The sequence below is a fragment of the Clupea harengus genome, chromosome 9 (assembly GCF_900700415.2).
Source record: "Clupea harengus chromosome 9, Ch_v2.0.2, whole genome shotgun sequence".
Lineage (NCBI taxonomy): Eukaryota > Metazoa > Chordata > Actinopteri > Clupeiformes > Clupeidae > Clupea > Clupea harengus.
In genome coordinates, this window is record NC_045160.1 from 25,859,349 (window position 1) to 25,875,684 (window position 16,336).

General features: G+C 45.5%; 1 protein-coding gene across 1 annotated transcript; it reads right to left on the reverse strand.

Moving 5' to 3' along the window:
- Nucleotides 1-2,244: 2,244 nt before the first annotated feature.
- On the reverse strand, nucleotides 2,245-15,507 carry slc1a5 (solute carrier family 1 member 5). Its single transcript, XM_031573963.2, has 8 exons — nucleotides 14,699-15,507; nucleotides 6,607-6,649; nucleotides 6,224-6,289; nucleotides 5,716-5,882; nucleotides 4,404-4,637; nucleotides 3,656-3,847; nucleotides 2,979-3,113; nucleotides 2,245-2,732 (listed from the first exon to the last, which is right to left on the reverse strand). Exons 1-8 carry the CDS (start codon nucleotides 15,238-15,240, stop codon nucleotides 2,483-2,485), a joined length of 1,629 nt encoding a protein of 542 aa, XP_031429823.1. The 5' UTR covers nucleotides 15,241-15,507; the 3' UTR covers nucleotides 2,245-2,482.
- Nucleotides 15,508-16,336: the final 829 nt, after the last annotated feature.

Genomic DNA, 16,336 nt, shown 5'->3' on the forward strand with positions numbered 1-16,336 from the left:
ACTGGACCAGTCAGACTGATGGGGCTATTTGAACAGACACTGACTGGACAGAACAGGACCAGTCTGACCGATGGGGCTATTATTACAGACACTGACTGGACTGAACAGGACCAGTCTGACCGATGGGGCTATTATTACAGACACTGACTGGACCAGTCTGACTGATGGGGCTATTATTACAGACACTGACTGGACTGAACAGGACCAGTCTGACCGATGGGGCTATTATTACAGACACTGACTGGACTGAACAGGACCAGTCTGACCGATGGGGCTATTATTACAGACACTGACTGGACCAGTCTGACTGATGGGGCTATTATTACAGACACTGACTGGACCAGTCTGACTGATGGGGCTATTTGAACAGACACTGACTGGACAGAACCAGCTTTGGTAAGCTTCTCTGAGGAGATACCTCTACAATCATCTATGTTAGTTGACTTTTGGACAAAAAAAAAGTAAAACAACGCAGAAGTATAAAAAGCTGAAACTGATAAATATATTTTTTTTAAAAATTGCATAGGTTTCTGACATAGGTTTTCAGACCCCTGACAGACTGAAAACATTAAAATTGGTTAGAATTTACATACGAAGACAAAATGTTTTAAATTAATGCGTGACAGACCGTAAAAGTAGTAAATTACGAGCCTGCTTACACGAGGCTGATGCAATTCATTTTCAAGGGATGAGAGAAAGATGCAACTCATTCCTCTAAAATAGGACCGGGATGACTAAACAACACAAATCTCTCCCCACTGTTCTCATACTACAAACTGCTGACGATAAAAAGGTTCAATGAAATGCCCAGGGCCATGAAGTCAACAGATTGAAGTATGCAAACAAGGAAAAAGTCTGAAAAGAGAAAAGGGATTTTTTTCCCCCTCAAAAAATCACAACACCGACATTCCACAATTTACACCGAACCCAGCTGTTGACCATACACTTCTGCAGTCCACAACACAACTGGCAATCATATCACCATAACACATAATGTATAATCTTGATCACATTTACATGTATATATATATTTGTTTATTCTATGATATCTTTATTTTGTCTGTGCATGGAGTGACACCCAATAGACCAAGGAGGCTCTGTGACAATCCTTCAGGAAGTTGCATTGTGGTTGTGCTTACTATTGGAGGAAGTGGACCAATCACAAGGCACTACTCAAATATTCAGTGTGCCCATTGGCCCAGAGGAATTACATTATTTTAAAAACTGTGCAAGAACTTCAGACAGGATTGTGCTTCTTCGAAGGCTGAACGGAACTTTTCCAATTTTCTGGTGAGGTACGGATCAATCACACAAGCACACACACACACACACACACACACACACACCTTCAACGACCCCACAACATTTTCTCACTTCTACTCCATGACTGAGTTAGGCTTTTCTGTGCAGGACAGGACAGGTCAGGTCAGGTCAGGTCAGGTCTCCACATGAGGTCTAAAGGCGTCTAGTGTTGGTGTGGGCTTACAGGAGCCCAGGGAGAACTACTCTCCTATTGAGCAGCACAGCAGGGCCTTTGGAGAGGAGTCTGAGACAGGAGTCTGACGGAGAGGAGTCTGAGATGGAGGAGTCTGACGGAGGAGTCTTTGGGAGAGGAGTCTGAGATGGAGGAGTCTTTGGGAGAGGAGTCTTTGGGAGAGGACTCTTTGCGAGAGGACTCTTTGCGAGAGGAGTCTGGGAGAGGACTCGTTGGGAGAGGACTCGTTGGGAGAGGAGTCTTTGGGAGAGGAGTCTTTGGGAGAGGAGTCTTTGGGAGAGGAGTCTTTGGGAGAGGAGTCTTTGGTGGGGTCTGGTAGTGAGTGTGCACAGGAGTATGGCTTCAACTGTAGGACATGATGGGAACGGAGAATACTTCAATATAATAACAGTAAAAAAAAAAGAAAAGAAAAGTAAGGACTGGTGTAACAGCACTTTCACCTTTTGAAGGCTGGGAGCGTTTCATGAGCTTTGCATGGATTTTGATAGCCAAGATATACAAAAATGTAAAACAAAAAAAATAACAAAAAAAAAAGAAAGTATATTACAAACATGACACATTTCCAGGCTGCTTAATAAATATATCACATTAAGAGTGATATTGGGTTTTCTGCTTTTCTGTTTCATCTGCTGTGTCCACTTATCACTTATCCCTATATGTATGTATGTATGTATGTATGTATGTATGTATGTATGTATGTATGTATGTATGTATCTATGTGTGTATGTATGTATGTATGTATGTATGTATCTGTGTGTGTGTATGTATGTGTGTGTGTGTGTGTGTGTGGGTGCGTATCAAATAAGGAGTAGTCCATGATTTCAGTTGAGGGGGAAAAAAGATGAATAGACAACCCCTGTATACCACCTTAGTCTGGGACATAGCTAAAGAACGGAGGTTCAGGCTGGCTTTTCAAGTGTCTGGATGAGAAGCGGGTGTGTGACCACTGCCATCCAGCAGGGGGCGATACATGACTACATGACTCCTCTACATGACTGACTCTTTTTCACAGGGGCGTGGGGCAGAGGGGTCCGAGCAGGCCTCCGCGGGCCCGAGGCCGCGCTTCTCGATGAGGGGCGAGTTCTCGGGCTTGGCGGGGCCGTTGCCGTCGTCCAGACGCACCTCCGTCAGCTCGGACGCCGGGCCCTCCCTGGCCTCGGTGCGGTCCACGAAGTGCTGCAGCAGCGCCGCGCCAAAGGCGTCGCCCTCCACGTTCAGAACCGTGCAGGTACGGTCACTACGGGAGGGAGAGGAAAGAGGAGAAGAGAGAGAAAGGAAGGAAGAAAAGATAGAGAGGAGAGGAGAGGTAGAGAATGAGAGTATGAAAGAAAGGATATAAAAACCAAGGTAGAGACAGAAGAGAAAGAAAGGGAAAGAAAGGACAGTTGAAAATGTCAGTTTAAAAACTCAGTTGAATGGATGTATAATGGCCATCTTGAATTTCACCCCATGACCTCTTCCATCAGGCTTCCTGGTCACTTACACTAGCCAATCGACAGCCAGAATGAGGGAGATGTCATGGGTGGGCAGGCCCACGGCCTCCAGGATGATGGCCAGGGTCAAGACTCCGCCTGCTGGGATGCCTGCTGCTCCAACACTGGACGCTGTGGCTGTCACTCTGAAAAGGGGGGGCGGGGCATAAGGCTAATTAGCAAATAATTGAAGACAAGCAAATCAGTCAAATAATACTCTGACCTTTCCTAACCATTTAGACTTTGAGCAAGGCTGTGTTGCCAAGGGGGGTTTGCATAACACTTGTGTCAGTTAGGAAAACTAAAGTGTGTGTTTGGAAGAGTAGTCCCGCACAGCAGTCACAAAGTGAACAGACTGGCACTTAAGCAACACTTAAGCAACACTTAAGCAACGGCACGATGACACAAACACTCTTCTATCTGGAAGGGCCTTCCACAGAGGATAATCTCCCTCCATGTCACATTATAATAGGAAAAATAAATAAAATAAATATATACGTGTGTGTGTGTGTGTGTGTGTGCGTGTGCGAGCAGAAATAAAAAAAAAAAGTACATACATACACACACAGATATATACATATGTGTGTGTGTGTGTGAAGAAATATATACATACATACACACACATAGGTGTATACATATGTGTGTGTGTGTGTGTGTTGACATCCCAAGCGTGTAGTAGGCTACTCACAGGATGGTGATGACCTGGATGAAGTTGAGCGAGACGTTGTTGAGCTGGGCGATGAAGACCGCGGCCACACACTGGAAGCAGGCGGCGCCGTCCATGTTGACCGTGGCGCCAATGGGCAGGATGAAGCGGCTGATGTGCTTGGACACGCCTCGCTCCTCCACGCAACGCATCATCAGAGGGAGTGTGGCCGAACTGGCGAAGACACACCACACACACACACACACACACACACACACACACACACACACACACACACACACACACACACACACACACACACACACGGACATTAGTCACTCCCTCCAGGATCTTTACAGCGAGGGTTTGTTATCCTACACAACGTAACTATAATAACTGTAAATATATAATATTAAATATAATATATAACTGAAATACCTTGAGCAGATATATATGCTAATACTACAGAAGCCTTGGAAGAAGCTGCTCGCCTGAGTTTGAATTCATTAAAACAATCCCAACACCGTAATGCCTTTTGTACATGAAAAACACAAACGCGTTGGCATTGTGTCCATGGAACATTGAAGGAGCACATTCGTTCCAGCACAGAAAAGGGCTGTGCTAACTAGCCTGACAGTCGCTATATAGTATGTGGAAAATACATCTAAAGACCATATACAATTAGAGGGCTTCCCTTCTCTGGAGGTGACGGTAAATGCTCTATTAGACGATTTAAACAGCGTGTCTCAGAAGCACCTGGACGTGCCGTAGGAGTTTGTTCCCTCCTTACCTGGAGGAGGTTCCGAAGGCGGTGGCGAGGGCGGTGATGAGCCCGAGGAGGAAGGTGTAGGGGTTCTTGCGCGTGATGACGAAGTAGATGAGGGGCAGCACCAGGAAGCCGTGGATGAAGTGGCCGATGATGCAGCTGGCGATGTACTTGCCCAGGCTGGCGAAGAGCGCCCCGATGTCGTCCATCTGGACCATCTTCTCCGCCACAAGGAACATGATACCCAGAGGAGCATACCTGCACAGAGAGAGAGGGGAGGAAAGGAGGGGGGAGAGAGAGAGAGAGAGAGAATGACAAAGAGAGGTTGGTGGGGGTAAAAGTGCTATATGTAAGATTTTTTGTGTAAAACTTTAAACTCAAATTTAACTAGAAATAGCAACAGAATGTAAAGAAATAGCTTGGTCAGATAGCCACTAAAGTTACCATGCTAACCAGCTAGCCCCAGCCCGTCCTCTCTCATAATACCACTTTGGACCTCAAGAGGCGCCAGTGAGTCAATGTAGTGAAAACAGGACAGCCAAGCAAGATAATGAGGGTTTAAGTGTTTGAATGCTGGATTGAATTGACAAGGACCCAGGTAGGCATGGCTATTCTGTAGTTAGTGTCAACAAATAGTTCAGTAGCAAGTCCCTCAGTTCACATTAATGGTTAGATTATCAACTGGCTCAAAAGCTTGAGTGCTTAAATGAAGACATACAGGGTCTGTTTGCCTCAACTAAGTTAATGTAACATATAAATATCAATTGGTGTTGATGGAGAGACTAATGGTAGTCTAAATGTATCTTTCAGTCTAGCCTTTTTATGGCATTTTGACGGCCACCGTAGGTATTCAGCTGGTTGCAATTCTGTTGCAATTCTGCAACCTTACCACTAGATGCCACTAAATCCCCACTCCACCTTTACAGACACTGAATTTCACAAAAAGTGATCACAGACAGCACCTTTAGGGTCACTGTTTTTGTGCCTTTTTATGTTTTTGCGTACGTGACTCTTGGAGAGTCATGCCAGTAAAGGTTGCTTGAGTTTGACTTGATTGTGAGGTATGTCCAACCCAACATGCTTGGACGTGAAAGCAGGGGGATCTGATATGGAGTATGCTGGTTTAAACAGTGACAAATCGTTTTAGCTGAACATAACACAATCTGCCAATTGCCTATTGTGCTGTGTTTCAGAAGCACAGTTTTAACACCCCCGCTACAGGTAGACAGATCATTTAAATTATTTTATACATTTAAATTATATTATATATATACAGATATCGGGTTCCTATTTGTTTTCATGGGTCACCAGAGTGGATGGGGGGGTGAGTGCGTACCACATGATCCAGGAGACGAGCACCATGGTGGCCTCGTTGAAGGAGTTGAAGAAGCGGATCAGGATCTCCCCCTCCTCCCCCAACTTCCTCAGGGCCACGCCGAACACGATGGCAAACACCACCAGGCCCAGGATGTTCATGCCGTCCACCTCTTTACCATAGGGGAGCTGAAGAGGACACACACACACACACACACACACACACACACACACACACACACAATGTCATCTCCTATAGGGTAAAGACATTACATATATAAACTGATATCTACCGTGCCGATCTATTTTTTTTTTTTAAGTTCAAAGTACTTTATTTGATTTACTTTATTTTACTGTCTCGTTGTTTTTGTGACAATGACAAATAAAGAACTTTGAACGTGAACTTTCGAACTTTATTCTCATTGTAATTCATGCATTTTTATTTCTCAACACATGATCTTGGTGTCTAAATAAAATGAGGGTATGGTTTTTAAAGACATGACTGAAACAGTGGACAGGACAACACCTACCTTCTCCAGGGTGAAGTTGGAGGTCCCGTTAATGATCACCTCCTTGAGCTTGTAGTGGGTGGCATACTGCAACCAGACAATGGAAAGAGCAGCAGTCAGTCTCATCATCTCTGCACACCGAGTCTATAAACACTCATTAAAATGGCCTCTTTTGCGCCGTGCTAAGGGCATGTTTTTGTCTGAAATCAAATCACTCAAGATTGAAATGTCCCGAAATGTCCTGAAATGTGCACGCAGGGGTAAAAGAGGACATGTTGTTTTCTCTTCTCCCGCACCACATCCAGGTTTCATGACATCAATTGGAAGAGAAGCGTGCAATTGTGGACACACCAAAATTGAACACATTCAAGTGTGAAGAGAAGCTGAACGAAAACAAAACTCACCGACTGGAATGCTGCAGACACCAGATTGCTTGGGAAGATGTTTCTGGAATGGAAAAGAAGGATAAGAAGGTGGAATTCTGACTCAGGTCCACAAACCATATTCCTCTCGCTCCCTAACGCAGTGTTTCTCTCATTCCCCAATGCAATAGGTCCCACGGTCTCAAACGCAATGGTTCCCTTATTCCCCAATGCAACGGTTCCCTCATTCCCCAATGCAACGGTTCCCTCATTCCCAAACTCAACAATTCCCTCATTCCCAAATGCAACGGTTCCCTCATTCATAAACACAACGGTTCCCTTATTCCCCAATGCAACGATTCCCTTATTCCCCAATGCAATGGTTCAGCGGACATACTTTCAAAAGTGATAGGCCTCCAGCAGAAGGCGTTGCCAAGGCAGCACAACAGTTAAAGAAGCCCAGGGTCTCAGTTCAGACCATCACACCAGGGTATAAATCAAAAAGGACTGGTCTCAGTTCAGACCATCAACACCAGGTTATAAATCAAAAAGGACTGCCAAAACTCACACACACTGACCTTTGCTATCTTTCTTCTGCATCCTCATTCTGCAAGGATTCTGGGTGAATCTGTTTTTGGCTAGAGACAGGCAGGCCAAACTCCAAAAGATTTAATTTACAAAACGAATTTCTTTCCTAACATTCATAACACAACAAGGACCCAGAAGACATCAGCCACCTCTGCACTGGACCGGACTAGACCATTCACTGACCCCATGCCTAATAGTGGCCGGACTAGACCATTCACTGACCCCATGCCTAATAGTGGCCGGACTAGACCATTCACTGACCCCATGCTTAATAGTGGCCGGGCTAGACCATTCACTGACCCCGTGCCTAATAGGGGCCGGACTAGACCATTCACTGACCCCGTGCCTAATAGGGGCCAGGTCTGGTCCGGTGCCACCCTCGACCCGTGGGGCATTCCTGCTTGGCTGGCATCACCCCACAGGTATCCCTCTGGCACCACGCCAGGCCAGGCCAGCACCAACGGGCTCACTGAGAGCGGCTGCCAGGCTAAGTCCAGTCTAATGCCGTCAGTATGGTGTTAAGCTGACCGGGATAAAAGCACTCAGCGCATTGAATCCCAGTCCATCTAGACCCAGGCACATGCCAGCGTGCTTCATAAAAAGTAGATCTAGTATATGACGGTATGTGACGGCTTACGGGACCTAAGCTTGCTAACCACAGAGTTCCACCACATCTGTAGGGCTTGGTGGGGCATGACGTGTTGGACGAGTGGGTGCGCGCTAACAGGGGAATTACCTGGGTGTCTTTCTGCGGCCTAGCGCAGCTTCCTAACCCCAATACTGCCATAATTAGGTCTGCTAGCAGGCTAACTGTAGCGCTGGCATCTTCTCCTGTCCTGTCAAATCCACCCCATGTACGTGTGCACACACACACACACACACACACACACACACACACACACACACACACACACACACACACGAGTGTGTGGCACTTTATATAGGGGAAGCCTGATCTTGTGAGTATGACTGTTCCCTGGCCCACGAACTTGCTCGCTCCCTATCTCTCATACACACACACACACACACTCACATACACACACACTGGAGAAAAAAAACGAGTAATGCTGGATTAAAAGCAGCTCTGTTCAGCTCTGTGGAAAATATTATACTTTCTCTGACCCACATCCATCCTTTACAGTGGGATGTAGGGAGGACACAGCGGAAGTATTTAGTTACCTGAGTGCAACATAATCCCTGCAATCTGTGTGTGTGTGCGTGTGAAAGAGGGAGCAAGAGAGAGAATGAGAGAGAGACACACAGACACACACAGCACATGCAAAAGAGATGCTTGCGTGCATTCTTGCAGGAATGGAGGCAAAAATCCCAAGGGCAGCCATTTGTTTACAACCTGCTTCTGGATCTCGTTACAGAGTCCGGTGAGGGACAAACCTCGCGAAGCAAAGAGGTGTAAACAGGAAGTCCTACGGAAGTCTACGCACCATGAGTCAGTGCCAGTGCGTGATCCTTACAGTGGTGTGGCTGGTGAGAAGAGCAGCACACTCTCTGTGAAACTTGTGATAATCATAAGGGCCTTTCCCCAAAGCCCCAGTATCATAAGGGCCTTTGCCCCAAAGCCCCAGTAGCTGCGTCTCCACCCTGCAGGCCTTGTGGGAGCAGTCTATTTCAAAACAGAGCATTCAGTACAAGGCTGCTAATGAGTGTGTGTGTGACTGTGTTTGTTTCTCTGGGTGAGGGTATATGTATGTTGGTATTTTTGAGTGAGGGTGTGTGTGTGTGTTTGAGAGTATTCGTGCATGTGTGCATGTGAGCGTGTGTGTGTGTGTGTGTGTGAGAGTTAGGGCTGAACGATTAATTGCATTTGCAATTTAATCGCGATATGATAGAACACGATTTTCTAACCGCAACGTTCGCGATTAAAAACGTGGTCTAAAAAAAAAAAATAATAATAAAAAAAATAATTATTAAGATGGTACATTTTGCACACAGTGTTTAAAAAGTGCATGCCTTGTGTTTATTCTTACAATGACTTTGTTTAAATTACTTAAATGCACAGTAGCAAAGCCACCGATTTGTTGTTCTTGATTCTGTAATGAGCAGTTAAATAAAAATGTAAAATGTGGGAAATAATATTTTACACTAAATTTATCTAATATTGTGTTGGTCATATTTAAATCATACATTACGATTTGTTGGGATTTTTTTTTTTTAAATCGCAATCGCAATATTTGGAGAAAAAATCGCAATTAGATTATTTTCCCAAATCGTTCAGCCCTAGTGTGAGTCTGTGTTTGTTTCTATGGGTGAGAGTGTTCGTATGTGGGTATGTTTGAGTGAGGGTGTGTGTTTGAGAGTATTTGTGCATGTGAACGAGTCTGTGTGTTGCATGGCACTACTGATCTAATGTTTTTCACACACACACACACACACACACACACACACACACACCTGCCCTCCCACAATGAAATAAATTGGGCCATTTGAACATCTCACAGGTGTCTCATTAGACGGGTGGAGTGACTGAAGAGCTGATTACACTGGAGTAACGAGAGTAACAGCGTTGGGGCTAGGGGTGGGGTGAAGAGGTGAGCACCCCACTGGTTCTGTTTTTATAGGAACGTGCCGAGACAAGCAGACCCAACACCAGCTCCACAGAAGTCCCAGATTAGGCTGTGGCCGACCCAACACCAGCTACACAGAAGTCCCAGATTAGGCTGTGGCAGACCCAACACCAGCTCCACTCCACAGAAGTCCCAGATTAGGCTGTGGCCGACCCAACACCAGCTCCACTCCACAGAAGTCCCAGATTAGGCTGTGGCCGACCCAACACCAGCTCCACAGAACTCCCAGATTAGGCTGTGGCAGACCCAACACCAGCTGCACAGAAGTCCCAGATTAGGCTGTGGCCGACCCAACACCAGCTCCACAGAAGGCCCAGATTAGGCTGTGGCAGACCCAACACCAGCTCCACTCCACAGAAGTCCCAGATTAGGCTGTGGCAGACCCAACACCAGCTCCACAGAAGGCCCAGATTAGGCTGTGGCAGCAGCATGCAGTATGCTGGAAGGAACATCAAGTGACCATCCATGCCAAGAATACCAGACACGTCAGTATTTACAACCGTGACGCACACACACACCCCCCTCACACACCCCCCTACTCCACCCATCTCATACCTCGAACACGAATGCTTGCATAAGGCGTTCATAAGGCGTTCATAAGGCTTTCACAAGACAGATGAGAGAACAGCACTGAGCCAAGACGTTACGCTCCTGACATTCCTGTTGTTCCACGGAATTCCAATGATGTGTACATCCTTAATAGAACCCAAACACGTGTTTCCCTAAGAGCTAAATCATATAACCGCCAAACGGTGATGTCACTTTATCGTCTTTTCCATCCCAACCACCTCCTCTGGCAGCGTGACTGAACACCACAGACGGCAGAAGGCTTCAGAGCTCCCAGGAGGCCCTGACAGATTCGGAATATTACATTGGGTGTCTACCTAATAAGCACTAAAACAGCTGAGAATAGATGTGCGGTATGGAGAACCGTTCCTTGACAGACTTGATAGAGAGGCCACCTCTGAAAGGAACCCTGGTGAACTGGACACTATGAACTGGCATGGCTGGCATGGAGTCTTTCTATTTGTGACCATGCATGAGGAAGTGGGTGGATGTGTGTGAGTGAGGTTGGGGGCGGGATGGGTCGGGGTAGGGGGGGGGGGGTGTTTGGTGTGCCAAGAGTGTGTTGTTTACATGACGTGTCGATGCTGGGTACACACAAGCACAGGGTGGTGCACGTGAGTCTGAGTGTGAGTGTGTGTGTACACATGTGTTTAGGAGTGTGTGTGTATAGAACCGGATCTACAACTTTCTGCATAGCGCAAGAGAGGGTGGAGATTGAGAGAGAGAGTGAGAAAAGAGTCGCCTAACATCCATTCCTAAATCTCCCTAACCTCAACCAGCCATTAACCCTTAGATAAACAGGTCATTAATACACTCCTGTGTATTAGATGCAGTATGTCATCCACACAACATATCTGCAATACATGCAGTGATCTGCAATACATGCAGTGATCTGCAATACATGCTGTGATCTGCAATACATGCTGTGATCTGCAATACATGCAAACCCAGCTTTTTAGCCAGGGACTACTTTCTCCCACCATGGTTCAAAAATGTGGTGACTTAATGGTGCCTTGTCTGCTGGAAATATAAACTGAAAGGTTGGAAATATTTCACCGCCGTTTAATTTATTTTTGATAGAACAATTACAAGAATAATGGATGTACTATTATCGTGGACATTATTTCCTTGCATTTGGGGAACTCAGCCCTGGTGTCCTCTGTCAGTCAATGGTATCCCATTGGTAATCGTCTAACTAACGTTGCTTAAAAATTTGAGATTAGTTTATCTCGGAACCCTCCCACTTTGCGACGCCAACTGTCATTTGGCCTAGATGTTATGGACTCTAGGCGCTACATCGCTGCTAGTCTCTTCCTGTGTGTACGGGGCTTTTTTTCTCTCTCTCTCTATGGGACACTCTTACTCAGCAGAAGTTCAACCTTTCAGATGACATTTTCAGCAGGCTTTTCTTGCATGCAGAGAGAGAGAGAGAGAGAGAGAGAGAGAGTATGAGAGAGATGAGGCAATAATAATTAAAGGTCTTTCAAACATTTCTGTGATAGTGATTATGTGCACTTAAGTAAATATGCTTTTTTTAAGCCAGAGGCTACTGTGTGTGTGTGTGTCTGTGTGTCTGTGTGTCTGTGTGTCTGTGTGTCTGTGTGTCTGTGTGTCTGTGTGTCTGTGTGTCTGTGTGTCTCTGTGTGTTATGAGTCTACCATCTACTGAAATCTCCATAATGGTTTGGCAGCAGCCCAAAAGAGGGCCCTTCACTGAGAGGACCAAATGTGTCGTGCTGGCACGTGCATGTGTGTGTGTGTGTGCATGTGTGTGTGTCTTCATGAAACTGACACAACCCTCCTAATTTAGCCCCTGCTGTGAGGCCCACACACAAACACACACGCACGCGACAGAAGAAAGGAAGAGGGGCAAGAAAGTTAGTGAGAGATGGACGGAGACACAGAGACATGAAAAGCCATGAAGTGTGAAGAGGAAGAAGGGAAATCAGGACAGGACACGGCATGTGGACAGATACTAGAGGGAACAGAACAAAAAGGAATGGAAATGTATGGAAATTTGTGGTAAGATACTAAAAGACTTAAAGACCAGTTCTTCCAGATTTGACTGTGCTAAAAGAGCCAGCCTTCAGAAATAACTCATAATAAACAGCCCACACCAGCATGACCTTACGTGATCCTAGGCCATTCCAAAGCAACAATGACTTCTTGCAAGGGACAACAAGAAGTCATTTAAGTCACCGCAACTAAAAAAGAGAAGAGAAAGTACTCCTGGGAGAAAATGCACCACTTGTCACTGCATGCCAGCTTCGGGTAAAGCAAGAACGCTTGAGTGGGAATAAGAAAAAGAGAGAGGAAGAGAGAGAGAGAGAGGGAGGGGGCAGAGGTGAACTTGAATACACTCTAATAAGGACTGTTAGAAGTCATGAAAGAGGGCTTACAAATTCAAGAACTTCGCTGAGCTGTAGATCGCATAGAGCTTAGTAGTGTAATAAAGACGGGCTTTCTCTGGGAGGCTTTGTTGTATAATGCAAGTGTGACAAAGAGAGGGTTGGAGAGAAGGGGTTTTTGTCTACTATACAAGAAAAGCAAAAAGTCCAGACAAATAGTCTACTGGTGGGATTGAGGTCCAGAGGCCAGATCACATGTGGAGCCATTAGCTGTGTGTGTGTGTGGTTGTGTGTGTGTGTGGTTGTGTGTGTGTGTGTGTGGGGGGGGGGTCTCTGTTAAACAGCCCTTGAACTTTCTTGTGTTCAAATGCATTTGATATGGGTGCTCCCCATAGAGGTAACACAGAGTGCCAAGTGAAGGTGACAATAACGATAACGATGATAACACAGGCACGGCAAGTCACCGGGAAAAGCACTTCAGTTGTGAATGTCTATGAATTGCAGGTTCTGTGTACTGCCTGATTCGGCCTTGCAATGTTTATACTGCAACAAATGATCACAGAAGAGGCTTTAGAAGCTAATAGCCTACCTATGGAGCCATTCCAAACAGGAAGTGGACAGGAAAATAGCATTTATTAAAACGCTACTCAAATTAAATCCAAGATTACAGTGGACAAATACCCATAACTGTACTGATTAACAAAGCCTATCTTCTGAATCTTTCTAATATAGGCAAGATATTAAAAACATTAACATTACTTGGAGGCAAGAAAAACACACTAGCCTACTTCAGGGGCAAGCTAAAAACATCAACGTTTTAGGCTCGGTAATAAAAGGCTGGGGACAGAATGTTCCCTCTTAACTTTCCTCATCTCGTTTTGAGAGTAAACACATGGGGAATATCCTGGATATGACCGTTTTTGGAGCTGGAGGAGGCAGTCCTAAATGGGCGATTGTGTGCCAACGTATTGAGGCAGCTCCACCCTACACGGCTGTTACACAGTATACGCATGTCTCCAGCAGGAAACACAACATATTTTGCAAGCAGTCGGTAGAGACACTAATAAACTGGTTAAAACAGATCTTTCTTGTTACCATTTAATTATTTAGCTGGGGGTACGAGGAAGTTAAATTCCGTTTTTAAAGAGTTTTAAGATTTTTTTTTTTTTTTTACATAACCTCTATCTGAGTGTCGTCTGGCATTTTTACATACAACGTTAGGCTAGCGATACTTGGAAACAAAGAGCAAACTAGTTCCCGTTAAATCACGATCTACCTGTATGGCTATGTCATCCTATTGTTATGAAAGTGGATTAGTTTGCACACCTGCTCGTGTTACATTATAGCGATGAATAACGCTGTCACTAACTAGGCTACTGTCAAAGACAAAACCTTCGAGTAATTGATTGATAAGCCCGTCCAAAACAATTCGGCTCAAAACGGTGTGGACTTCAGAAGTGGGACAATGAAATGCAAACAGATTTCACTGCCATCTGGCACCTAGGGTATTAACTGACTAACGTTAGCGAACTAGCTAGGATAAGTTACCTGTTCACACTGACTTGCGTGGCAGTAAACTCGGATCACATTTTGTGGGGTCTGTAAACATTATTCCGTGTAGGCTGCAAATGTTAACTTACGGGGCTATTACTGACATACGACTAAACTTTGTAACGTTAACTCGGCACTGGAAGCCGCCTATCTTCAAACCGTTCTTGAGTTAGCCAAACAAGATGTGGCCATCAGCCAATTAGCTACTTATAAAAAAAATGCAGTTTGACATTAATCATCATACTTCCTTAACCAAATAGCACTTCACTGATCAACATTACATGAAAGAACAGTTGAGAATTTTATTTAAGTATTTTCCCACGTGTGGGTAGTAGAGGGGGGGAAAGATCACTGTAAGAGGGGGTGGAGTAGGAAGGGCTTATTTCTCCACATGGCAACACTACCAATCGTAGCCTGTCATTACATCAGCCAGTTGGTGTAATAGCTTTTTTCATTGTTCTAACACAGATTGACCCTGTGATGGACAACTTAGACTTACCTGATCAAGTCTAAAAAGGAGTCAATCACCTCCTTTGCCTGGATCACCCCACCGTCGGAACCAGCGAGGGAGGGTTTGGCCCCGGTTACTACTCCAGGTTGGATGATAAATGCCATGATTACGCCGATGGTTGATGCGATCAAGGTGGTCACCAGGAAGAACAGCATCGCCCAGCCGCCCAGTTTCCCCAGGGCTTTGGGGTCAATGCTGGCGGCCCCTGAAACGAGACTGCATACGACCAGAGGAATGATGATCATCTTCAGGAGACGGATCAGAAGCTCGCCGGGGAAGCCGAAATAGATTATCTGCACTTTGCTGAGTCCCGCCGAACGCACACCAAGCCCAATTAACACTCCAATGATAACCCCAGCTACGGTTAGAATAACCAACAAGTTGGCTAAAGCAATTCTTTTAAACTTTTGCGCCATTGGCTCTGGCGCTTTGCTCGGCTGGCCGCCGGACTGTCCGTTGGCGAACGACTCCTGGAGATGCGCATCGCCATTTGAAGCCTTCCCATCCTCTATCGTTATCTTCTCGGCCATTGTGTATTTCAAACACTTGCGTACGACGTCTGAGAATAGTTTTAAATGTCAAGTTATATGTCAGAGACGCAACTGCTGAAATTTGGTCCAAGTTAGGTTGCCTGTGCCTTTAGTAGCTACTACCACACGTCCACGTTCCTTCCTGCTCGTTACTCCATACTCTGCTAAGCCCCGCGCCTCTGAGCCGATGTCATTCAGCTTTCAGGTTGAACGTCATGGCAGGCGTGGCGCTGCTGTTTCCACGTCTATGGTTTCCGATGGGGGGGAGGAAAATGCTTCGGCATTGGTCAAGTCACGTTTCTGACGCGCATTATAAATATATTTACTAAAAAGTTCGAACTGAAAACGTTTTGCGCATAAAATATGCGTTAAAAATGTGTGTTGTGAGAGCTATCTCACAGCAATATTTATTTTAGGTCTAAAGCTAATGTGACGGGTTTCCAGTGCCGAGACACAGTATAACTGTCTGTTCAGAGGATACACAACTGCTTGGGATCCACTGGTCTGTCTTTTTTGTAGCCTATGACTACAGTAGGCTGTAGTTAATGCATGGGATTGTCAGGGAGGGAGGGAGAGAGAGAGTGAGCAGATGGCACAGGACATGTCACCATGGCAGCAGGAAGTTAGTCCCTACCTGCAGGAGTCCTAACTGCAATAACCCAGAGGTTTTAAATTCACATGCTGAGGTCATAGGAATGCAGTTTAGTGTGACTCTGGTTCTCCTGCATAGGTAAGTGTGATCTTCAGAATAGTCATTGTGTAGCCAACAGTTGTGGGCAAAACACTACAAGTAAATAGGTGTCGTCTATACATATTCAAATGAATAAAGAGTTTGGCACAAGTTTGTTCTATTGATTTGCAGAGTGTTCCAACTGTCGAATGGCCTGTTCCGGTACTTCATTAATTGATTGTCAAGGAGTCTTCATCCATACTCATGGTAATATCCTTGTCTCCTAAAGTCTCCCTGTTTCAACCAGCCTTTCATCAGTAATACCCTGCGCCTTTGCCCACCACAATCTCTCTCTCTGTGTGTGTGTGAGTGTGTGTTTGTGTGTGTGTGTGTGTGTGTGTGTGAGAGTGTGTGTGAGTGAGAAAG